This window comes from Salvelinus fontinalis, chromosome 31, assembly GCF_029448725.1.
Source record: "Salvelinus fontinalis isolate EN_2023a chromosome 31, ASM2944872v1, whole genome shotgun sequence".
In the NCBI taxonomy this organism is placed as follows: Eukaryota; Metazoa; Chordata; class Actinopteri; order Salmoniformes; family Salmonidae; genus Salvelinus; species Salvelinus fontinalis.
This window is the reverse complement of record NC_074695.1, coordinates 16,103,388-16,126,853: the sequence shown is the minus strand read 5'-3', so window position 1 is coordinate 16,126,853 and position 23,466 is coordinate 16,103,388. Positions and strand designations below refer to the sequence as shown.

At 44.0% G+C, this 23,466-nt stretch overlaps 1 protein-coding gene across 3 annotated transcripts in view; it reads right to left on the bottom strand.

Moving 5' to 3' along the window:
- Nucleotides 1-23,466, bottom strand: part of LOC129829651 (neural cell adhesion molecule L1-like) — a 146,645-nt gene that overhangs the window by 22,453 nt on the left and 100,726 nt on the right. For all 3 annotated transcript variants that reach the window (XM_055891486.1, XM_055891488.1, XM_055891489.1), the window contains 10 exons: nucleotides 20,306-20,437; nucleotides 19,909-20,052; nucleotides 19,706-19,817; nucleotides 19,315-19,475; nucleotides 19,015-19,174; nucleotides 18,784-18,908; nucleotides 14,027-14,128; nucleotides 11,861-12,058; nucleotides 11,534-11,604; nucleotides 10,258-10,480 (listed from right to left, as the gene is read on the bottom strand). In XM_055891486.1, coding sequence (XP_055747461.1) covers nucleotides 10,258-10,480; nucleotides 11,534-11,604; nucleotides 11,861-12,058; nucleotides 14,027-14,128; nucleotides 18,784-18,908; nucleotides 19,015-19,174; nucleotides 19,315-19,475; nucleotides 19,706-19,817; nucleotides 19,909-20,052; nucleotides 20,306-20,437 — 1,428 coding nt within the window. The remainder of the gene's footprint in view (nucleotides 1-10,257; nucleotides 10,481-11,533; nucleotides 11,605-11,860; nucleotides 12,059-14,026; nucleotides 14,129-18,783; nucleotides 18,909-19,014; nucleotides 19,175-19,314; nucleotides 19,476-19,705; nucleotides 19,818-19,908; nucleotides 20,053-20,305; nucleotides 20,438-23,466) is intronic.

The window sequence follows — 23,466 nt, the reverse complement described above, 5'->3', positions numbered from 1 at the left end:
GATCATTACAGAAGAGAGGAGAGAACGCAGTAGCAAGAGAGAGAGATCATTACAGAAGAGAGGAGAGAACGCAGTAGCGAGAGAGAGAGATCATTACAGAAAGAGAGGAGAGAACGCAGTAGCGAGAGAGAGAGAGATCATTACAGAATGAGAGGAGAGAACGCAGTAGCGAGAGAGAGATCATTACAGAAGAGAGGAGAGAACGCAGTAGCGAGAGAGAGAGAGATCATTACAGAATGAGAGGAGAGAACGCAGTAGCGAGAGAGAGAGATCATTACAGAAAGAGAGGAGAGAACGCAGTAGCGAGAGAGAGAGAGATCATTACAGAATGAGAGGAGAGAACGCAGTAGCGAGAGAGAGATCATTACAGAAGAGAGGAGAGAACGCAGTAGCGAGAGAGAGATCATTACAGAAGAGAGGAGAGAACGCAGTAGCGAGAGAGAGATCATTACAGAAGAGAGGAGAGAACGCAGTAGCGAGAGAGAGATCATTACAGAAGAGAGGAGAGAATGCAGTAGCGAGAGAGAGATCATTACAGAAGAGAGGAGAGAACGCAGTAGCGAGAGAGAGATCATTACAGAAGAGAGTAGAGAATGCAGTAGCGAGAGAGAGAGAGAGAGATCATTACAGAAGAGAGGAGAGAATGCAGTAGCGAGAGAGAGATCATTACAGAAGAGAGGAGAGAATGCAGTAGCGAGAGAGAGAGATCATTACAGAAGAGAGGAGAGAACGCAGTAGCGAGAGAGAGATCATTACAGAAGAGAGGAGAGAACGCAGTAGCGAGAGAGAGAGAGATCATTACAGAATGAGAGGAGAGAACGCAGTAGCGAGAGAGAGAGATCATTACAGAAAGAGAGGAGAGAACGCAGTAGCGAGAGAGAGATCATTACAGAAGAGAGGAGAGAACGCAGTAGCGAGAGAGAGATCATTACAGAAGAGAGGAGAGAACGCAGTAGCGAGAGAGAGATCATTACAGAAGAGAGGAGAGAACGCAGTAGCGAGAGAGAGATCATTACAGAAGAGAGGAGAGAATGCAGTAGCGAGAGAGAGAGAGAGAGAGATCATTACAGAAGAGAGGAGAGAATGCAGTAGCGAGAGAGAGAGATCATTACAGAAGAGAGGGGAGAACGCAGTAGAGAGAGAGAGAGATCATTACAGAAAGAGAGGAGAGAACGCAGTAGCGAGAGAGAGATCATTACAGAAGAGAGGAGAGAACGCAGTAGCGAGAGAGAGATCATTACAGAAGAGAGGAGAGAATGCAGTAGCGAGAGAGATCATTACAGAAGATAGGGGAGAACGCAGTAGCGAGAGAGAGATCATTACAGAAGAGAGGAGAGAATGCAGTAGCGAGAGAGATCATTACAGAAGAGAGGAGAGAACGCAGTAGCGAGAGAGAGATCATTACAGGTAGCCAAACCCACTGGCTCCAGGTTCATCTATAAGTCTTTGCTAGGTAAAGCCCCGCCTTATCTCAGCTCATTGGTCACCATAGCAGCACCCACCCGTAGCACGCGCTCCAGCAGGTATATTTCACTGGTCAGCCCCAAAGCCAATTCCTCTTTCGGCCGCCTTTCCTTCCAGTTCTCTGCTGCCAATGATTGGAACGAACTGCAAAAATCACTGAAGCTGGAGACTCATAGCAGCACCCTCAGTAGCTTTAAGCACCAGCTGTCAGAGCAGCTCACAGATCACTGCACCTGTACATAGCCCATCTGTAAATAGCCCATCCAACTACTTCATCCCCATACTGTTATTTATTTTGCTCCTTTGCATCCCAGTATCTCTACTTGCACACTCATCTTCTGCACAATTACCACTCCCGTGTTTAATTGCTATATTGTAATTATTTAGCTACTATGGCCTATTCATTGCCTTACCTCCCTTATCTTACCTCATTTGCACACACTGTATATAGACTTTTTCTATTGTATTATTGACTGTATGTTTGTTATTCCATGTATAACTCTGTGTTGTTGTTTGTGTCGCACTGCTTTGCTTTATCTTGGCCAGGTCGCAGTTGTAAATGAGAACATGTTCTTAACTAGCCTACCTGGTTAAATAAAGGTGAAATAAAATTACATTAAAATTACAGAAAAAGAGGAGAGAGCGCAGTAGCGAGAGAGAGAGATCATTACAGAAAGAGAGGAGAGAACGCAGTAGCGAGAGAGAGATCATTACAGAAGAGAGGAGAGAGCGCAGTAGCGAGAGAGAGAGATCATTACAGAAAGAGAGGAGAGAACGCAGTAGCAAGAGAGAGAGATCATTACAGAAGAGAGGAGAGAACGCAGTAGCGAGAGAGAGATCATTACAGAAGAGAGGAGAGAACGCAGTAGCGAGAGAGAGATCATTACAGAAAGAGAGGAGAGAACGCAGTAGAGAGAGAGAGATCATTACAGAAGAGAGGAGAGAATGCAGTAGCGAGAGAGAGATCATTACAGAAGAGAGGAGAGAACGCAGTAGCGAGAGAGAGATCATTACAGAAGAGAGGAGAGAACGCAGTAGCGAGAGAGAGATCATTACAGAAGAGAGGAGAGAACGCAGTAGCAAGAGAGAGAGATCATTACAGAAGAGAGGAGAGAACGCAGTAGCGAGAGAGAGATCATTACAGAAGAGAGGAGAGAACGCAGTAGCAAGAGAGAGAGATCATTACAGAAGAGAGGAGAGAACGCAGTAGCGAGAGAGAGAGATCATTACAGAAAGAGAGGAGAGAACGCAGTAGCGAGAGAGAGAGAGATCATTACAGAATGAGAGGAGAGAACGCAGTAGCGAGAGAGAGATCATTACAGAAGAGAGGAGAGAACGCAGTAGCGAGAGAGAGAGAGATCATTACAGAATGAGAGGAGAGAACGCAGTAGCGAGAGAGAGAGATCATTACAGAAAGAGAGGAGAGAACGCAGTAGCGAGAGAGAGATCATTACAGAATGAGAGGAGAGAACGCAGTAGCGAGAGAGAGATCATTACAGAAGAGAGGAGAGAACGCAGTAGCGAGAGAGAGATCATTACAGAAGAGAGGAGAGAATGCAGTAGCGAGAGAGAGAGAGAGAGATCATTACAGAAGAGAGGAGAGAATGCAGTAGCGAGAGAGAGAGATCATTACAGAAGAGAGGGGAGAACGCAGTAGAGAGAGAGAGAGATCATTACAGAAAGAGAGGAGAGAACGCAGTAGCGAGAGAGAGATCATTACAGAAGAGAGGAGAGAACGCAGTAGCGAGAGAGAGATCATTACAGAAGAGAGGAGAGAATGCAGTAGCGAGAGAGATCATTACAGAAGATAGGGGAGAACGCAGTAGCGAGAGAGAGATCATTACAGAAGAGAGGAGAGAATGCAGTAGCGAGAGAGATCATTACAGAAGATAGGGGAGAACGCAGTAGCGAGAGAGAGAGATCATTACAGAAGAGAGGAGAGAACGCAGTAGCGAGAGAGAGAGATCATTACAGAAGAGAGGAGAGAACGCAGTAGCGAGAGAGAGAGATCATTACAGAATGAGAGGAGAGAACGCAGTAGCGAGAGAGAGAGAGATCATTACAGAACGAGAGGAGAGAACGCAGTAGCGAGAGAGAGATCATTACAGAAGAGAGGAGAGAACGCAGTAGCGAGAGAGAGATCATTACAGAAGAGAGGAGAGAATGCAGTAGCGAGAGAGATCATTACAGAAGATAGGGGAGAACGCAGTAGCGAGAGAGAGATCATTACAGAAGAGAGGAGAGAATGCAGTAGCGAGAGAGATCATTACAGAAGAGAGGAGAGAACGCAGTAGCGAGAGAGATCATTACAGAAGATAGGGGAGAACGCAGTAGCGAGAGAGAGATCATTACAGAAGAGAGGAGAGAATGCAGTAGCGAGAGAGATCATTACAGAAGAGAGGAGAGAACGCAGTAGCGAGAGAGAGATCATTACAGGTAGCCAAACCCACTGGCTCCAGGTTCATCTATAAGTCTTTGCTAGGTAAAGCCCCGCCTTATCTCAGCTCATTGGTCACCATAGCAGCACCCACCCGTAGCACGCGCTCCAGCAGGTATATTTCACTGGTCAGCCCCAAAGCCAATTCCTCTTTCGGCCGCCTTTCCTTCCAGTTCTCTGCTGCCAATGATTGGAACGAACTGCAAAAATCACTGAAGCTGGAGACTCATAGCAGCACCCTCAGTAGCTTTAAGCACCAGCTGTCAGAGCAGCTCACAGATCACTGCACCTGTACATAGCCCATCTGTAAATAGCCCATCCAACTACTTCATCCCCATACTGTTATTTATTTTGCTCCTTTGCATCCCAGTATCTCTACTTGCACACTCATCTTCTGCACAATTACCACTCCCGTGTTTAATTGCTATATTGTAATTATTTAGCTACTATGGCCTATTCATTGCCTTACCTCCCTTATCTTACCTCATTTGCACACACTGTATATAGACTTTTTCTATTGTATTATTGACTGTATGTTTGTTATTCCATGTATAACTCTGTGTTGTTGTTTGTGTCGCACTGCTTTGCTTTATCTTGGCCAGGTCGCAGTTGTAAATGAGAACATGTTCTTAACTAGCCTACCTGGTTAAATAAAGGTGAAATAAAATTACATTAAAATTACAGAAAAAGAGGAGAGAGCGCAGTAGCGAGAGAGAGAGATCATTACAGAAAGAGAGGAGAGAACGCAGTAGCGAGAGAGATCATTACAGAAGATAGGGGAGAACGCAGTAGCGAGAGAGAGATCATTACAGAAGAGAGGAGAGAATGCAGTAGCGAGAGAGAGAGAGAGAGAGATCATTACAGAAGAGAGGAGAGAATGCAGTAGCGAGAGAGAGAGATCATTACAGAAGAGAGGGGAGAACGCAGTAGAGAGAGAGAGAGATCATTACAGAAAGAGAGGAGAGAACGCAGTAGCGAGAGAGAGATCATTACAGAAGAGAGGAGAGAACGCAGTAGCGAGAGAGAGATCATTACAGAAGAGAGGAGAGAATGCAGTAGCGAGAGAGATCATTACAGAAGATAGGGGAGAACGCAGTAGCGAGAGAGAGATCATTACAGAAGAGAGGAGAGAATGCAGTAGCGAGAGAGATCATTACAGAAGAGAGGAGAGAACGCAGTAGCGAGAGAGAGATCATTACAGGTAGCCAAACCCACTGGCTCCAGGTTCATCTATAAGTCTTTGCTAGGTAAAGCCCCGCCTTATCTCAGCTCATTGGTCACCATAGCAGCACCCACCCGTAGCACGCGCTCCAGCAGGTATATTTCACTGGTCAGCCCCAAAGCCAATTCCTCTTTCGGCCGCCTTTCCTTCCAGTTCTCTGCTGCCAATGATTGGAACGAACTGCAAAAATCACTGAAGCTGGAGACTCATAGCAGCACCCTCAGTAGCTTTAAGCACCAGCTGTCAGAGCAGCTCACAGATCACTGCACCTGTACATAGCCCATCTGTAAATAGCCCATCCAACTACTTCATCCCCATACTGTTATTTATTTTGCTCCTTTGCATCCCAGTATCTCTACTTGCACACTCATCTTCTGCACAATTACCACTCCCGTGTTTAATTGCTATATTGTAATTATTTAGCTACTATGGCCTATTCATTGCCTTACCTCCCTTATCTTACCTCATTTGCACACACTGTATATAGACTTTTTCTATTGTATTATTGACTGTATGTTTGTTATTCCATGTATAACTCTGTGTTGTTGTTTGTGTCGCACTGCTTTGCTTTATCTTGGCCAGGTCGCAGTTGTAAATGAGAACATGTTCTTAACTAGCCTACCTGGTTAAATAAAGGTGAAATAAAATTACATTAAAATTACAGAAAAAGAGGAGAGAGCGCAGTAGCGAGAGAGAGAGATCATTACAGAAAGAGAGGAGAGAACGCAGTAGCGAGAGAGAGATCATTACAGAAGAGAGGAGAGAGCGCAGTAGCGAGAGAGAGAGATCATTACAGAAAGAGAGGAGAGAACGCAGTAGCAAGAGAGAGAGATCATTACAGAAGAGAGGAGAGAACGCAGTAGCGAGAGAGAGATCATTACAGAAGAGAGGAGAGAACGCAGTAGCGAGAGAGAGATCATTACAGAAAGAGAGGAGAGAACGCAGTAGAGAGAGAGAGATCATTACAGAAGAGAGGAGAGAATGCAGTAGCGAGAGAGAGATCATTACAGAAGAGAGGAGAGAACGCAGTAGCGAGAGAGAGATCATTACAGAAGAGAGGAGAGAACGCAGTAGCGAGAGAGAGATCATTACAGAAGAGAGGAGAGAACGCAGTAGCAAGAGAGAGAGATCATTACAGAAGAGAGGAGAGAACGCAGTAGCGAGAGAGAGATCATTACAGAAGAGAGGAGAGAACGCAGTAGCAAGAGAGAGAGATCATTACAGAAGAGAGGAGAGAACGCAGTAGCGAGAGAGAGAGATCATTACAGAAAGAGAGGAGAGAACGCAGTAGCGAGAGAGAGAGAGATCATTACAGAATGAGAGGAGAGAACGCAGTAGCGAGAGAGAGATCATTACAGAAGAGAGGAGAGAACGCAGTAGCGAGAGAGAGAGAGATCATTACAGAATGAGAGGAGAGAACGCAGTAGCGAGAGAGAGAGATCATTACAGAAAGAGAGGAGAGAACGCAGTAGCGAGAGAGAGATCATTACAGAATGAGAGGAGAGAACGCAGTAGCGAGAGAGAGATCATTACAGAAGAGAGGAGAGAACGCAGTAGCGAGAGAGAGATCATTACAGAAGAGAGGAGAGAATGCAGTAGCGAGAGAGAGAGAGAGAGATCATTACAGAAGAGAGGAGAGAATGCAGTAGCGAGAGAGAGAGATCATTACAGAAGAGAGGGGAGAACGCAGTAGAGAGAGAGAGAGATCATTACAGAAAGAGAGGAGAGAACGCAGTAGCGAGAGAGAGATCATTACAGAAGAGAGGAGAGAACGCAGTAGCGAGAGAGAGATCATTACAGAAGAGAGGAGAGAATGCAGTAGCGAGAGAGATCATTACAGAAGATAGGGGAGAACGCAGTAGCGAGAGAGAGATCATTACAGAAGAGAGGAGAGAATGCAGTAGCGAGAGAGATCATTACAGAAGATAGGGGAGAACGCAGTAGCGAGAGAGAGAGATCATTACAGAAGAGAGGAGAGAACGCAGTAGCGAGAGAGAGAGATCATTACAGAAGAGAGGAGAGAACGCAGTAGCGAGAGAGAGAGATCATTACAGAATGAGAGGAGAGAACGCAGTAGCGAGAGAGAGAGAGATCATTACAGAACGAGAGGAGAGAACGCAGTAGCGAGAGAGAGATCATTACAGAAGAGAGGAGAGAACGCAGTAGCGAGAGAGAGATCATTACAGAAGAGAGGAGAGAATGCAGTAGCGAGAGAGATCATTACAGAAGATAGGGGAGAACGCAGTAGCGAGAGAGAGATCATTACAGAAGAGAGGAGAGAATGCAGTAGCGAGAGAGATCATTACAGAAGAGAGGAGAGAACGCAGTAGCGAGAGAGATCATTACAGAAGATAGGGGAGAACGCAGTAGCGAGAGAGAGATCATTACAGAAGAGAGGAGAGAATGCAGTAGCGAGAGAGATCATTACAGAAGAGAGGAGAGAACGCAGTAGCGAGAGAGAGATCATTACAGGTAGCCAAACCCACTGGCTCCAGGTTCATCTATAAGTCTTTGCTAGGTAAAGCCCCGCCTTATCTCAGCTCATTGGTCACCATAGCAGCACCCACCCGTAGCACGCGCTCCAGCAGGTATATTTCACTGGTCAGCCCCAAAGCCAATTCCTCTTTCGGCCGCCTTTCCTTCCAGTTCTCTGCTGCCAATGATTGGAACGAACTGCAAAAATCACTGAAGCTGGAGACTCATAGCAGCACCCTCAGTAGCTTTAAGCACCAGCTGTCAGAGCAGCTCACAGATCACTGCACCTGTACATAGCCCATCTGTAAATAGCCCATCCAACTACTTCATCCCCATACTGTTATTTATTTTGCTCCTTTGCATCCCAGTATCTCTACTTGCACACTCATCTTCTGCACAATTACCACTCCCGTGTTTAATTGCTATATTGTAATTATTTAGCTACTATGGCCTATTCATTGCCTTACCTCCCTTATCTTACCTCATTTGCACACACTGTATATAGACTTTTTCTATTGTATTATTGACTGTATGTTTGTTATTCCATGTATAACTCTGTGTTGTTGTTTGTGTCGCACTGCTTTGCTTTATCTTGGCCAGGTCGCAGTTGTAAATGAGAACATGTTCTTAACTAGCCTACCTGGTTAAATAAAGGTGAAATAAAATTACATTAAAATTACAGAAAAAGAGGAGAGAGCGCAGTAGCGAGAGAGAGAGATCATTACAGAAAGAGAGGAGAGAACGCAGTAGCGAGAGAGAGATCATTACAGAAGAGAGGAGAGAGCGCAGTAGCGAGAGAGAGAGATCATTACAGAAAGAGAGGAGAGAACGCAGTAGCAAGAGAGAGAGATCATTACAGAAGAGAGGAGAGAACGCAGTAGCGAGAGAGAGATCATTACAGAAGAGAGGAGAGAACGCAGTAGCGAGAGAGAGATCATTACAGAAAGAGAGGAGAGAACGCAGTAGCGAGAGAGAGATCATTACAGAAGAGAGGAGAGAATGCAGTAGCGAGAGAGAGATCATTACAGAAGAGAGGAGAGAACGCAGTAGCGAGAGAGAGATCATTACAGAAGAGAGGAGAGAACGCAGTAGCGAGAGAGAGATCATTACAGAAGAGAGGAGAGAACGCAGTAGCAAGAGAGAGAGATCATTACAGAAGAGAGGAGAGAACGCAGTAGCGAGAGAGAGATCATTACAGAAGAGAGGAGAGAACGCAGTAGCAAGAGAGAGAGATCATTACAGAAGAGAGGAGAGAACGCAGTAGCGAGAGAGAGAGATCATTACAGAAAGAGAGGAGAGAACGCAGTAGCGAGAGAGAGAGAGATCATTACAGAATGAGAGGAGAGAACGCAGTAGCGAGAGAGAGATCATTACAGAAGAGAGGAGAGAACGCAGTAGCGAGAGAGAGAGAGATCATTACAGAATGAGAGGAGAGAACGCAGTAGCGAGAGAGAGAGATCATTACAGAAAGAGAGGAGAGAACGCAGTAGCGAGAGAGAGATCATTACAGAATGAGAGGAGAGAACGCAGTAGCGAGAGAGAGATCATTACAGAAAGAGAGGAGAGAACGCAGTAGCGAGAGAGAGATCATTACAGAAGAGAGGAGAGAACGCAGTAGCGAGAGAGAGATCATTACAGAAGAGAGGAGAGAATGCAGTAGCGAGAGAGATCATTACAGAAGATAGGGGAGAACGCAGTAGCGAGAGAGAGATCATTACAGAAGAGAGGAGAGAATGCAGTAGCGAGAGAGATCATTACAGAAGATAGGGGAGAACGCAGTAGCGAGAGAGAGAGATCATTACAGAAGAGAGGAGAGAACGCAGTAGCGAGAGAGAGAGATCATTACAGAAGAGAGGAGAGAACGCAGTAGCGAGAGAGAGAGATCATTACAGAATGAGAGGAGAGAACGCAGTAGCGAGAGAGAGAGAGATCATTACAGAACGAGAGGAGAGAACGCAGTAGCGAGAGAGAGAGATCATTACAGAAGAGAGGGGAGAACGCAGTAGCGCGAGAGAGATCATTACAGAAGAGAGGAGAGAACGCAGTAGCGAGAGAGAGAGATCATTACAGAAGAGAGGAGAGAACGCAGTAGCGAGAGAGAGAGATCATTACAGAATGAGAGGAGAGAACGCAGTAGCGAGAGAGAGAGATCATTACAGATGAGTGGAGAGAACGCAGTAGCGCGAGAGAGAGATCATTACAGAAGAGAGGAGAGAACGCAGTAGCGAGAGAGAGAGATCATTACAGAATGAGAGGAGAGAACGCAGTAGCGAGAGAGATCATTACAGAAGAGAGGAGAGAACGCAGTAGCGAGAGAGATCATTACAGAAGAGAGGAGAGAACGCAGTAGCGAGAGAGAGAGATCATTACAGAAGAGAGGAGAGAACGCAGTAGCGAGAGAGATCATTACAGAAGAGAGGAGAGAACGCAGTAGCGAGAGAGAGAGATCATTACAGAATGAGAGGAGAGAACGCAGTAGCGCGAGAGAGATCATTACAGAATGAGAGGAGAGAACGCAGTAGCGAGAGAGAGAGAGATCATTACAGAATGAGAGGAGAGAACGCAGTAGCGAGAGAGAGATCATTACAGAATGAGAGGAGAGAACGCAGTAGCGAGAGAGATCATTACAGAAAGAGGGAATTCTAAAACAACATCTTACTGTCCTCTCCAGAGTAACCAGTCACAGGGTCTAGCTCAGGTCCCTCTCCTTTCTGATTGACAGCCTGAACTTTGATTTGAAAGGCGGAGAAGTTGCCCACTTCAGTGACGATGAACGGTGGCTCAGTGGAGACATTAGAGTGCCAGGTTGTGTCACCAACCACCCTTTTCCAGAACACCTTGTAGTGGAACTCTGGGCCGTTAAACACACGCCTGTCCATCTCCTGTGACAGTGACATACAGGGATATGAGCCAATCAGACCAATCAGCCCTTCCTACAATAATAACAAAAACATTTAGAAAATGTTCTAGTGTGTGGTGGTAGGGGACAATAATAGTAAGGGTAATAATAATAATATAATAATAATAATAATAATAATAGGAATAATAATAAAGATAACAATAATAGTAATACATGATAATAATAGGAATAATAATAATAAATCATAATACGGATAATATAATGATGACAATAATAATGATAACAATAGTAATGATAACAATAATAGTAATAATAATAATAGTATTAACAATAATAGTAATAATAATAATAGTATTAACAATAATAGTAATAATAATAATAGTATTAACAATAATAGTAATAATAATAATAGTATTAACAATAATAGTAATAATAATAATAGTATTAACAATAATAGTATTAACAATAATAGTAATAATAATAATAGTATTAACAATAACAGTAATAATAATAATAGTATTAACAATAATAGTAATAATAATAATAGTATTAACAGTAATAATAATAATAATATTGATATTAATAATAGTAATAATAATGATAACACTAGTAATAATAATAATAATACTATAATGATAATAACAATAGTTAAAATAATGATAATACCAATAATAATGATCAAAGTAATAATGATAATAATAGTAATGATAATTATAAAAATTATATTAATAATACTGTTAATAAGAATAATGATAATAATAATGATAGTAATAATAATAATAAGGATATTTTTATTTTACCTTTATTTAACTAGGCAAGTCAGTTAACAATGACGGCCTAGGCCTACGTAATGATAGTAATGATAATAATGATAATGATAATAATGGTAAAGATGATAATAATAATAATAATAATAATGATAGTATTAATAATAATAGTAATGATACTAGTAATAATAGTAATAATAATAGTAATGATAGTAATAATATTAATGATAATAATGATAATAGTAATAATAATAATAATAATAATAATGGGTCACATATCTTTCATTGATACATTTAACAAGCCTCACCTCCCATGTGATGACCAGGGTGTCTGGGTCTGTAGACTCACTCCTCACATTCTCTGGGTTATTGTCTGGAGCTGTGGAGGGGTTGAAATAATTAAAGCTTGATTAAACGATTAAAGCTTGGAAGCTTTATTAAACGATTAAAGCTTTTTTCAATGATTAAAGCTTGGAAGCTTTATTAAACGATTAAAGCTTTATTAAACGATCACGATTGGGAGCAGCAGAACAGTGACCAGACATTCCCTGTGTTCCATGTATTGGATCGTTTAGAACATTTAGACTGGTACATCTCTACTTGACATTTACCTTTGATATATTATAATATCTAACCTTGAGGTGGGGTGCTGTGAAGGTCAGAGGGCATGCTGGGGTCACTCTTCCCAATGTTGTTGATGGAGATGACTCGGAAGCGGTAGGACTCGTATGGTTGCAGAGAAATGGTCACGCTCTCATTAGTTCCACTGACTCTCTTCAGCTCCTCCCAACCCCGCTCCTTAGAGTCACCATCTTTAAACTCCACCACAAACTCTGGAGAGAGAGAGAGAAAAGAGAGAGAGAAAAGAGAGAAAGAGAAAAGAGAGTGAGAGAATCAGTGACAATGCAGGGGTCCAATGGTCCAATGACTTGGACCAACCATTGAACCACTAAGCAGAAGAGAGAAAGTAATATATGACAATGCAGAAATCACTCAGTCCATGTAATGAGATAAAACAGACTTCCGTGCTCTCAGGAGAGATATGATGATATAATGATTGTATGGTATGGGGTTGGTAATTCAAAGTGCAAAGCCTCAAAGTGATGTGGTTATCAAAGTCAGGCAGCAGTGTCTATTCTGTCTCAGGCCTGGACAGCTGTGGTCATCTCCACTGAAACTAATACTCACTCTCCCATGGGGAGATACAGGATAGGACAGCTATGGGTTTGTAGTTTAAAGCATCACAGTGATGTAGTATCAATCAGACCTGGGTTCTTTGGGTTCTAATAATTCTGAGCATTTGATTGAGCTTGCCTGGTTGACAGATAGGCAGGGTTTGCAGTTAGCACTGTTGGGGCTGTTTGATTGGTTCCACTGGGCCAGCTAGGCTCAATCAAAAGCAAGTAGAGTATTTAAAACGAAACAAAAACCATTTGAAATGAGGTCAGGGGTCTGTTGAGAGCAGGGGAGAATGACTGCCCCATCTCATTGAAGCCACGGAGGTTCAAGGCTGACTGCAGTACCGCAGGCATTGTTAGCAGCACATTATAGTGAATTGAAAAATGGCACACTTCATGGTCAATCTTTGTGTAAATGAATATAAAATCAATTACAATCATGGTACCAATAATTGTTTTCAATACACCAGATGTACTGTATGTCCTTGAACCAATTATTTGAAAATCGCACAGAGAAGAAGTTATAAGGAGAATTGTGTTTCTAATGAAAGCCTGCGGTACCCCGGTCGGCCTTCAACTTGAATTACTCAACAAGAGAGTGCAGCATTGAGCTAGCCTGCAACGTCACTTCCTGGAGTAGCTCAAACTGTGCATGGCATGTCTCCATGAGTTGGTTGTGAGCCTACTGCAGGGCGGTTGTGGTCATGTTGTGGTCATTCTAGTGTCAGTGTGTTGGTTGTGAGCCTACTGCAGGGCGGTTGTGGTCATGTTGTGGTCATTCTAGTGTCAGTGTGTTGGTTGTTAGCATACTGCAGGGCGGTTGTGGTCATGTTGTGGTCATTCTAGTGTCAGTGTGTTGGTTGTGAGCCTACTGCAGGGCGGTTGTGGTCATGTTGTGGTCATTCTAGTGTCAGTGTGTTGGTTGTTAGCATACTGCAGGGCGGTTGTGGTCATGTTGTGGTCATTCTAGTGTCAGTGTGTTGGTTGTTAGCATACTGCAGGGTGGTTGTGGTCATGTTGTGGTCATTCTAGTGTCAGTGTGTTGGTTGTGAGCCTACTGCAGGGCGGTTGTGGTCATTCTAGTGTCAGTGTGTTAGTTGTGAGCCTACTGCAGGGCGGTTGTGGTCATGTTGTGGTCATTCTAGTGTCAGTGTGTTGGTTGTTAGCCTACTGCAGGGTGGTTGTGGTTATGTTGTGGTCATTCTAGTGTCAGTGTGTTGGTTGTGACCATACTGCAGGGTGGTTGTGGTCATTCTAGTGTCAGTGTGTTGGTTGTGAGCCTACTGCAGGGTGGTTGTGGTCATGTTGTGGTCATTCTAGTGTCAGTGTGTTGGTTGTGAGCCTACTGCAGGGTGGTTGTGGTCATTCTAGTGTCAGTGTGTTGGTTGTGAGCCTACTGCAGGGCGGTTGTGGTCATTCTAGTGTCAGTGTGTTGGTTGTGAGTCTACTGCAGGGTGGTTGTGGTCATTCTAGTGTCAGTGTGTTGTTTGTTAGCCTACTGCAGGGTGGTTGTGGTTATGTTGTGGTCATTCTAGTGTCAGTGTGTTGGTTGTGACCATACTGCAGGGTGGTTGTGGTCATGTTGTGGTCATTCTAGTGTCAGTGTTTTGGTTGTTAGCCTACCTATGACAGGGCTGTTGTGGTTATCTCCTGCGGTCCAACTCAGGGTGACATTGCGGTCCTTATGGTCAGAGACCTGGAGCTGGGTGGGGGGGTCCGGACGGTCTGGAAGGAAGAGGGAGAAACACAGAGAGGTATATTAAAGACATCGTTAACAGAACACTTCATATTCAAATACACTGCATAAATCAGGGTTTCCCAAAGTCAGTCCTGGGGCTCCCACTTGGTGCACGTTCTGGTTTTTGCCTTGCACAGCCTAACCAGCACTACTAGGGCGAGTAAAACGGTCAGAGTGAGGTGTTCTCTCATTTGTATCTCGAAGTAGCTAACAAGCCAGCTAACTAACTTTAGATAGCTTGGATGCTTGACTGCCATTGTGAGGTCAGAACGCTCGGATGAACCCTACATTGGCAGTAGAAAGGCCTTACTGAAGAGATGTGATACCATCATAGGATGCCACCTTTTCAACAAGCTCGTAAAATGTCTGCCCTGCCAGATCTGCCCCGGTCAACTGTAAGTGCTGTTATTGTAAAGTGGAAACGTCTAGGTTCAACAACGGCTCAGCCGCGAAGTGTTAGGCCACACAATCTCACAGAACGGGACAGGCGAGTGCTGAAGTGCGTAGCACGTAAAAATCATCTATCCTCTGTTGCAACTGCCTCTCGAAGCAACGGGAGCTTCATGAAATGGATTTCCATGGCCGAGCAGCCGCACATAAGCCTAAGATCACCATGTGCTGTGCCAAGCGTCAGCTGGAGTGGTGTAAAGCTCGCCGCCATTGGAGTGGTGTGGAAGCTCGCCACCATTGGAGTGGTGTGGAAGCTCGCCGCCATTGGAGTGGTGTGGAAGCTCGCCGCCATTGGAGTGGTGTGGAAGCTCGCCGCCATTGGAGTGGTGTGGAAGCTCGCCGCCATTGGAGTGGTGTGGAAGCTCGCCGCCATTGGAGTGGTGTGGAAGCTCGCCGCCATTGGAGTGGTGTGGAAGCTCGCCGCCATTGGAGTGGTGTGGAAGCTCGCCACTATTGGAGTGATGAAATCATGATTCACCATCTGGCAGTCCGATGGACGAATCTGGGATTGGCGGAGAATGCTACCTGCCCTAATGCATAGTACCAACTGTAAAGTTCGGGGGAGGATGAAGGCAAGGCCCCTTAGTTCCAGTGAAGGGAAATCTTAACGCTTCAGCATACAATGACATTCTAGACAATTTTGTGCTTCCAATTTTGTGGGAACAGTTTGGGGAAAGCCCTTTCCTGTTTCAGCATGACAATGCCCCCGTGAACAAAGCGAGGTCCATACAGAAATGGTTTGTCGAGATCAGTGTGGAAGAACCTCAAGAACCTTAACCCCATCGAACACCTTTGGGATGAATTGGAACGCCGACTGCGAGCCAGGCCTAATTGCCCAACATCACTAATGCTATTGTGGCTGAATGGAAGCAGGGAAATCTTAATGCTACAGCATACAATGACATTCTAGACGAATCTGTGCTAAAGAGCGAAACGCGTCAAAATTGTCTGTCCTTGTTTGCAACACCCACTACTGAGTTCCAAACGGCCTCTTGAAGCAACGCCAGCACAATAACTGTTTGTCAGGAGCTACCTGAAATGGGTTTCCATGGCCGAGCAGCCGCACACAAGCCTAAGATCACCATGCGCAAGCGTCAGCTGAAGTGGTGTAAAGCTCGCCGCCATTGAACTTTGGAGCAGTGGAAACGCGTTCTCTGGCAGTCCAACGGACTAAACTGGGTATGGCTGATGCATAGTAAAGTTTTGTGGAGGAGGAATAATGATCTGGGGCTGTTTTTCATGGTTCAGGCTAGGCCCCTTAGTTCCAGTGAAGGGTAATCTTAACGTTGTGGCAACAGTTTGGGGAAGGCCCTTTCCTGTTTCAGCATGACAATGACCCGTGCACAAAGCGAAGTCCATACAGAAATAGTTTGTTGAGATCAGCGTGGAAGAACTTGACTGGCCTGCACAGGGCCCTGACCTCAACCCCATCGAACACCTTTGGGATGAATTGGAACGCCCACTGCGAGCCATGCCTAATCGCCCAACATCAGCGCCCGACCTCACTAATGCTCTTGTGGCTGAATTGAAGCAAGTCCCCACAGCAATGTTCCAACATCTAGTGGAAAGCCTTCCCGAAAGAGTGGAGGCTGTTATAGCAGCAAAGGGGGGACCAATTCCAATTTCCGTATTAATGCCCATGATTTTTGAATGAGCTGTTCAACGACCAGGTGTCCACATACTTTTGGTCAAGTAGTGTAGATTGGTACTTGCATTAGGGGGGGGCAATAATTTCAGTATGAAGGTATGCATGAACTAAAATGACAAGAGAAACTGATGATGCACTACCCAATTTCGAAATTGCACCTTGTGCTTTCTACTATTACAACTTTCAGGAGTAAGTTTAACGCCGGACTGAGTTCCCCCTGCCAACCCCACTGCTGTAGAGTACACTACACTGTACACGACATTAACGTATTACTGCATAATACAACACGGTACTAACACAACATTAACGTATTACTACATAATACGACACGGCATTTACGTATTACTGCATAATACAACACGGCATTAACGTATTACTGCATAAAACAACACAGCATTAACGTATTACTGCATAAAACAACACAGCATTAACGTATTACTGCATAAAACAACACGACATTAACGTATTACCGCATAAAACAACACGGCATTAACGTATTACTGCATAATACAACACGGCATTAACGTATTACCGCATAAAACAACACGGCATTAACGTATTACTGCATAAAACAACACAGCATTAACATATTACCGCATAAAACAACACGGCATTAACGTATTACTGCATAAAACAACACGGCATTAACGTATTACTGCATAAAACAACACTGCATTAACGTATTACCGCATAAAACACCACGGCATTAACATATTACCGCATAACACAGCACGGCATTAACGTATTACTGCATAAAACACCACGGCATTAACGTATTACTGCATAAAACAACACTGCATTAACGTATTACCGCATAAAACACCACGTCATTAACATATTACCGCATAACACAACACGGCATTAACATATTACCGCATAACACAACACGGCATTAACGTATTACTGCATAAAACACCACGACATTAACATATTACCGCATAACACAACACGGCATTAACATATTACCGCATAACACAACACGGCATTAACGTATTACTGCATAAAACACCACGGCATCAACGTATTACTGCATAAAACACGGCATTAACGTATTACTGCATAAAACACCACAACACAGCATTTCCGTATTACTGCATAATACAACACGGCATTAACGTATTACTGCACGATACAACACAACACAAAACCACAAGGCATACTGTTGCATATGTTGTTGACATTCAGGTGGGACTGAATGTTTCCATACCTACTATAGTGGGACATTTATTAACAGCACAGCCTCAATCAAATAAAATCAAACTTTATTTATATAGTACATTTCTTACAACAAATGCATTTCAAGGTGCTTAACAAATACAAATAATCAAAGGTGAGAGAGATAAAACACAAAATGTTTAGTTAAAATAGACACGAATAAAATGTTGAATTAAGAGAAATTAAAATAGTCATGCATGCATCACTGCATACTAGTACGGTACAGAAGCAGCATTATACCACATATGTTGAAATATGTGCTCTCCAGAGGGTAATGAGGTCTGCACAGCGCATCACCGGGGGCAAACTACCTGCCCTCCATGACACCTACACCACCCGATGTCACAGGAAGGCCATAAAGATCATCAAGGACAACAACCACCCAAGCCACTGCCTGTTCACCCCGCTATCATCCAGAAGGCGAGGTCAGTACAGGTGCATCAAAGCAGGGACCGAGAGACTGAAAAACAGCTTCTATCTCAAGGCCATCAGACTGTTAAACAGCCACCACTAACATTTAGTGGCCGCTGCCAACATACTGACTCAACTCCAGCCACTTTAATAATGGGAATTGATGGAAATTATGTAAAAATGTATCACTAGCCACTTTAAACAATGCCACTTAATATAATGTTTACATACCCTACATTACTCATCTCATATGTATATGTATATACTGTACTCTATATCATCTACTGCATCTTGCCATCTTTATGTAATACATGTATCACTAGCCACTTTAAACTATGCCACTTTATGTTTACATACCCTACATTACTCATCTCATATGTATAGACTGTACTCTATACCATCTACTGCATCTTGCCTATGCCGTTCTGTACCATCACTCATTCATATATCTTTATGTACATATTCTTATCCCTTTACACTTGCGTGTATAAGGTAGTAGTTGTGGAATTGTTAGGTTAGATTACTTGTTGGTTATTACTGCATTGTCGGAACTAGAAGCACAAGCATTTCGCTACGCTCGCATTAACATCTGCTAACCATGTGTATGTGACAAATAAAATTTGATTTGATATGAAATGGGGCAGGTAGCCTAGTGGTTAGAGCGTTGGGCCAGTTACCATAAATGTTGCTGGATCAAATCCCCGAGCTGACAAGGTATAAATCTGTCGTTCTGCCCCTGAACAAGGCAGTTTACCCACTGTTCCCTGGTAGGCCGACATTGTAAATAAGAATTTGTTCTTAACTGACTTGCCTAGTTATAGAAAGGTTCAATTAAAAAAAATATTTAAAAAACGTCTTCTTCATAGAATAGAAGAGAATGGAATACAATTAAAAATAATACAATATATATTTCCATACCGACTACAATGATGGACCCGCTGGCCTCAACCCTGTCCAGGTTGGTGATGACCTCACAGGTGTAAACACCCTCGTCTTCTGTCTGCACATTGGCCACAATAAGGTCTGGGCCCTCAAATGTGTACCTGGAAATAATGTATTCTTGGTCATGATCGTGATTGAGATCATCGTCATCCTCATTACACACAAACAGCCTTCACGGACACAGACATAAAGTAAATATGTCCTTACTTGTCCTCGGCGTATGACTGAAAGAGTTTCTGTCCGCTCCTCTTCCACTGAATGTGTGGAGGGGTCAGTTTGGGGTCCACCTGTGCCAGGCAGGTAAAGATGGCCGTCTTACCAGGCTGAACACGCAGAGACCCAGGAGGAGACAGGATCACTGTCCTGTCTGAGAGAGAGAGATATGAGGAGAGAGAGCGGGAGAGAGATGGGGAGAGAGAGAAGGAGGGGAGGGTTACAGAGACGGGTGCAGGCAGGGTTTGAGGTGTGTGTGTGGGGGGGGGGGGGGGTGGTTCATGGCCTACTCACTCAGCACATCCAGGTCAGCGTTGATTGACAGGTTGGTGTTGCTAACGGAGCAGGTGTACAGGCCCTCATCGCCGTGGGAGACGTTGGTGATCTGGAGGTTTCCATTGGTCAGCAGGTTAACCCTGGGCTCAGCCAGTAGAGAAGCGCTGCCAGTCCTCTCCCTGGATAGGAAATACAGAGATACACTGATTACACAGAAAACACAGCCAGAGAGGGTGGGAAACCCAGACCCTCATTAAGCAGCCTAAAGGCAGGATTTTGTCTGACTGGTTGTCAATGGAGACACACTCCTTCCTTAATGGAAGACTATCTGAATCTAATTAAACAAGCTAGTTTCTTAGAATAGAATAGAATATAACACAATATATACTCATACAGGTGTGTGTCTTACCATGTTACTTTAGGTCTGGGAGAGCCGAAGGTCTGACACTGCAGTACAGCCTTCTGTCCCTCTGTGAAGTTGTACTTCTGTCTGTCGTCATTCAGGATCTGAGGAGGCAGTTCTGGAACAGGATACAAGGTTTAGGTTTATCAATGTGACATATTTGTTGTTAACACATACACACAACACACATACACACAGCTCCCCCTCACCGATGACGAAGATGTAGGTATTGACTAGGATGGTTCCATGTTTGTTGTGGGCCTGACACTGGTAGACTGCTGTATCAGTGAAGACCACATCTCTCAGAATCAGAGTTTCATCTCTCACAGTACGCCTGGGGGTTGAGTCTATGTCTGGGGAGAAACACACACACATTACAGCAAGTCATCACAGCATCCTACCAAAGCACAATACTGACTGGCATATTCATGAGAAGAAAATGACATTTGAAGTTACATTTTTAGAGTTGATAATAGCCGAAAGACAAAAATATTTTAATTTGTCCTATGCACATCAGTAGCAGGTGTAATATGCTGAGTTTGCTCTTAAACCTTGTTAATGCAAAGGTCAACTGTATGTGTAAGAGTAACGTGCGTTATTCCACACCTGTGATGGGTTTTCCATTGATGCTCCAGGCGACAGCAGGAGACGGGATGCCATCAGCCTGACAGTCCAGTCTCACCGTCTCTCCTGGGGCATAGAGCTGGCTTACTGGCTCCTTGGTCCAGTACGGAGCCGCTGCGCAACAAACGGCACAGCATTATACACAACATTATGATACACAACGTTATGATACACGACACAAACCATCAATAGGCAATTAGTTAGACAGCATAGACGACAACAGACAGCATAGACAACAACAGACAGCATAGACAACAACAGACAGCATAGACAACAACAGACAGCACAGACGACAACAGACAGCATAGACGACAACAGACAGCATAGACGACAACAGACAGCATAGACGACAACAGACAGCATAGACAACAACAGACAGCATAGACAACAACAGAGAGCATAGACGACAACAGACAGCATAGACGACGACAGACAGCATAGACAACGACAGACAGCATAGACAACAACAGACAGCATAGACCACGACAGACAGCATAGACCACGACAGACAGCATAGACAACAACAGACAGCATAGACAACAACAGACATCATGGACAACAACAGACAGCATAGACAACAACAGACAGCATTGAACACAACAGACAGCATAGAACACAACAGACATCATGGACAACAACAGACATCATGGACAACAACAGACAGCATAGAACACAACAGACAGCATAGACAACAACAGACAGCATAGACAACAACAGACATCATGGAACACAACAGACATCATGGACAACAACAGACATCATGGACAACAACAGACAGCATAGAACATAACAGACAGCATAGACAACAACAGACAGCATAGACAACAACAGACAGCATAGAACACAACAGACATCATGGACAACAACAGACAGCATGGACAACAACAGACAGCATAGAACACAACAGACATCATGGACAACAACCGACAGCATGGACAACAACAGACAGCATAGAACACAACAGACAGCATAGACCACAACAGACAGCATAGAACACAACAGACAGCATAGAACACAGCAGACATCATGGACAACAACAGACAGCATCGACACCAACAGACAGCACGGACAACAACAGACATCATGGACAACAACAAACAGCATAGACAACAACAGACAGCATAGACAACAACAGACAGCATAGACAACAACAGACAGCATAGACGACAACAGACATCATGGAACACAACAGACATCATGGACAACAACAGACATCATGGACAACAACAGACAGCATAGAACATAACAGACAGCATAGACAACAACAGACAGCATAGACAACAACAGACAGCATAGAACACAACAGACATCATGGACAACAACAGACAGCATAGACAACAACAGACAGCATAGACGACAACAGACATCATGGAACACAACAGACATCATGGACAACAACAGACATCATGGACAACAACAGACAGCATAGAACATAACAGACAGCATAGACAACAACAGACAGCATAGAACACAACAGACATCATGGACAACAACAGACAGCATAGACCACAACAGACAGCATAGAACACAGCAGACATCATGGACAACAACAGACAGCATAGACACCAACAGACAGCACGGACAACAACAGACATCATGGACAACAACAGACAGCATAGACAACAACAGACAGCATAGACAACAACAGACAACATAGACAACAACAGACAGCATAGACGACAACAGACAGCATAGACAACAACAGACAGCATAGACAACAACAGACAGCATAGACAACAACAGACAGCATAGACAACAACAGACAGCATAGACAACAACAGACAGCATAGACAACAACAGACAGCATAGAACACAACAGACAGCATAGACAACAACAGACAGCATAGAACACAACAGACATCATGGACAACAACAGACATCATGGACAACAACAGACAGCATAGAACACAACAGACAGCATAGACAACAACAGACAGCATAGACAACAACAGACAGCATAGAACACAACAGACAGCATAGACAACAACAGACAGCATAGACAACAACAGACAGCATAGAACACAACAGACATCATGGACAACAACAGACAGCATGGACAACAACAGACAGCATAGAACACAACAGACAGCATAGAACACAACAGACATCATGGACAACAACAGACAGCATAGAACACAACAGACAGCATAGACCACAACAGACAGCATAGAACACAACAGACAGCATAGAACACAGCAGACGTCATGGACAACAACAGACAGCATAGACACCAACAGACAGCACGGACAACAACAGACAGCATGGACAACAACAGACAGCATAGACAACAACAGACAGCATAGACAACAACAGACAGCATAGACCACAACAGACAGCATAGACCACAACAGACAGCATAGACCACAACAGACAGCATAGACAACAACAGACAGCATAGACAACAACAGACAGCATAGACAACAACAGACAGCATTGAACACAACAGACAGCATAGACAACAGACAACATAGAACACAACAGACAGCATAGAACACAACAGACATCATGGACAACAACAGACATCATGGAACACAACAGACAGCATAGAACACAACAGACAGCATAGACAACAACAGACAGCATAGACAACAACAGACATCATGGAACACAACAGACATCATGGACAACAACAGACAGCATAGACAACAACAGACAGCATAGAACACAACAGACAGCATAGACAACAACAGACAGCATAGACAACAACGGACAGCATAGAACACAACAGACATCATGGACAACAACAGACAGCATGGACAACAACAGACAGCATAGAACACAACAGACATCATGGACAACAACAGACAGCATAGACAACAACAGACAGCATAGAACACAACAGACATCATGGACAACAACCGACAGCATAGACAACAACAGACAGCATAGACAACAACAGACATCATGGACAACAACAGACAGCATGGACAACAACAAGCAGCACAGACCACAACAGACAGCATAGACCACAACAGACAGCATAGAACACAACAGACAGCATAGAACACAACAGACAGCATAGAACACAACAGACATCATGGACAACAACAGACAGCATAGAACACAACAGACAGCATAGACCACAACAGACAGCATAGACCACAACAGACAGCATAGAACACAACAGACAGCATAGAACACAG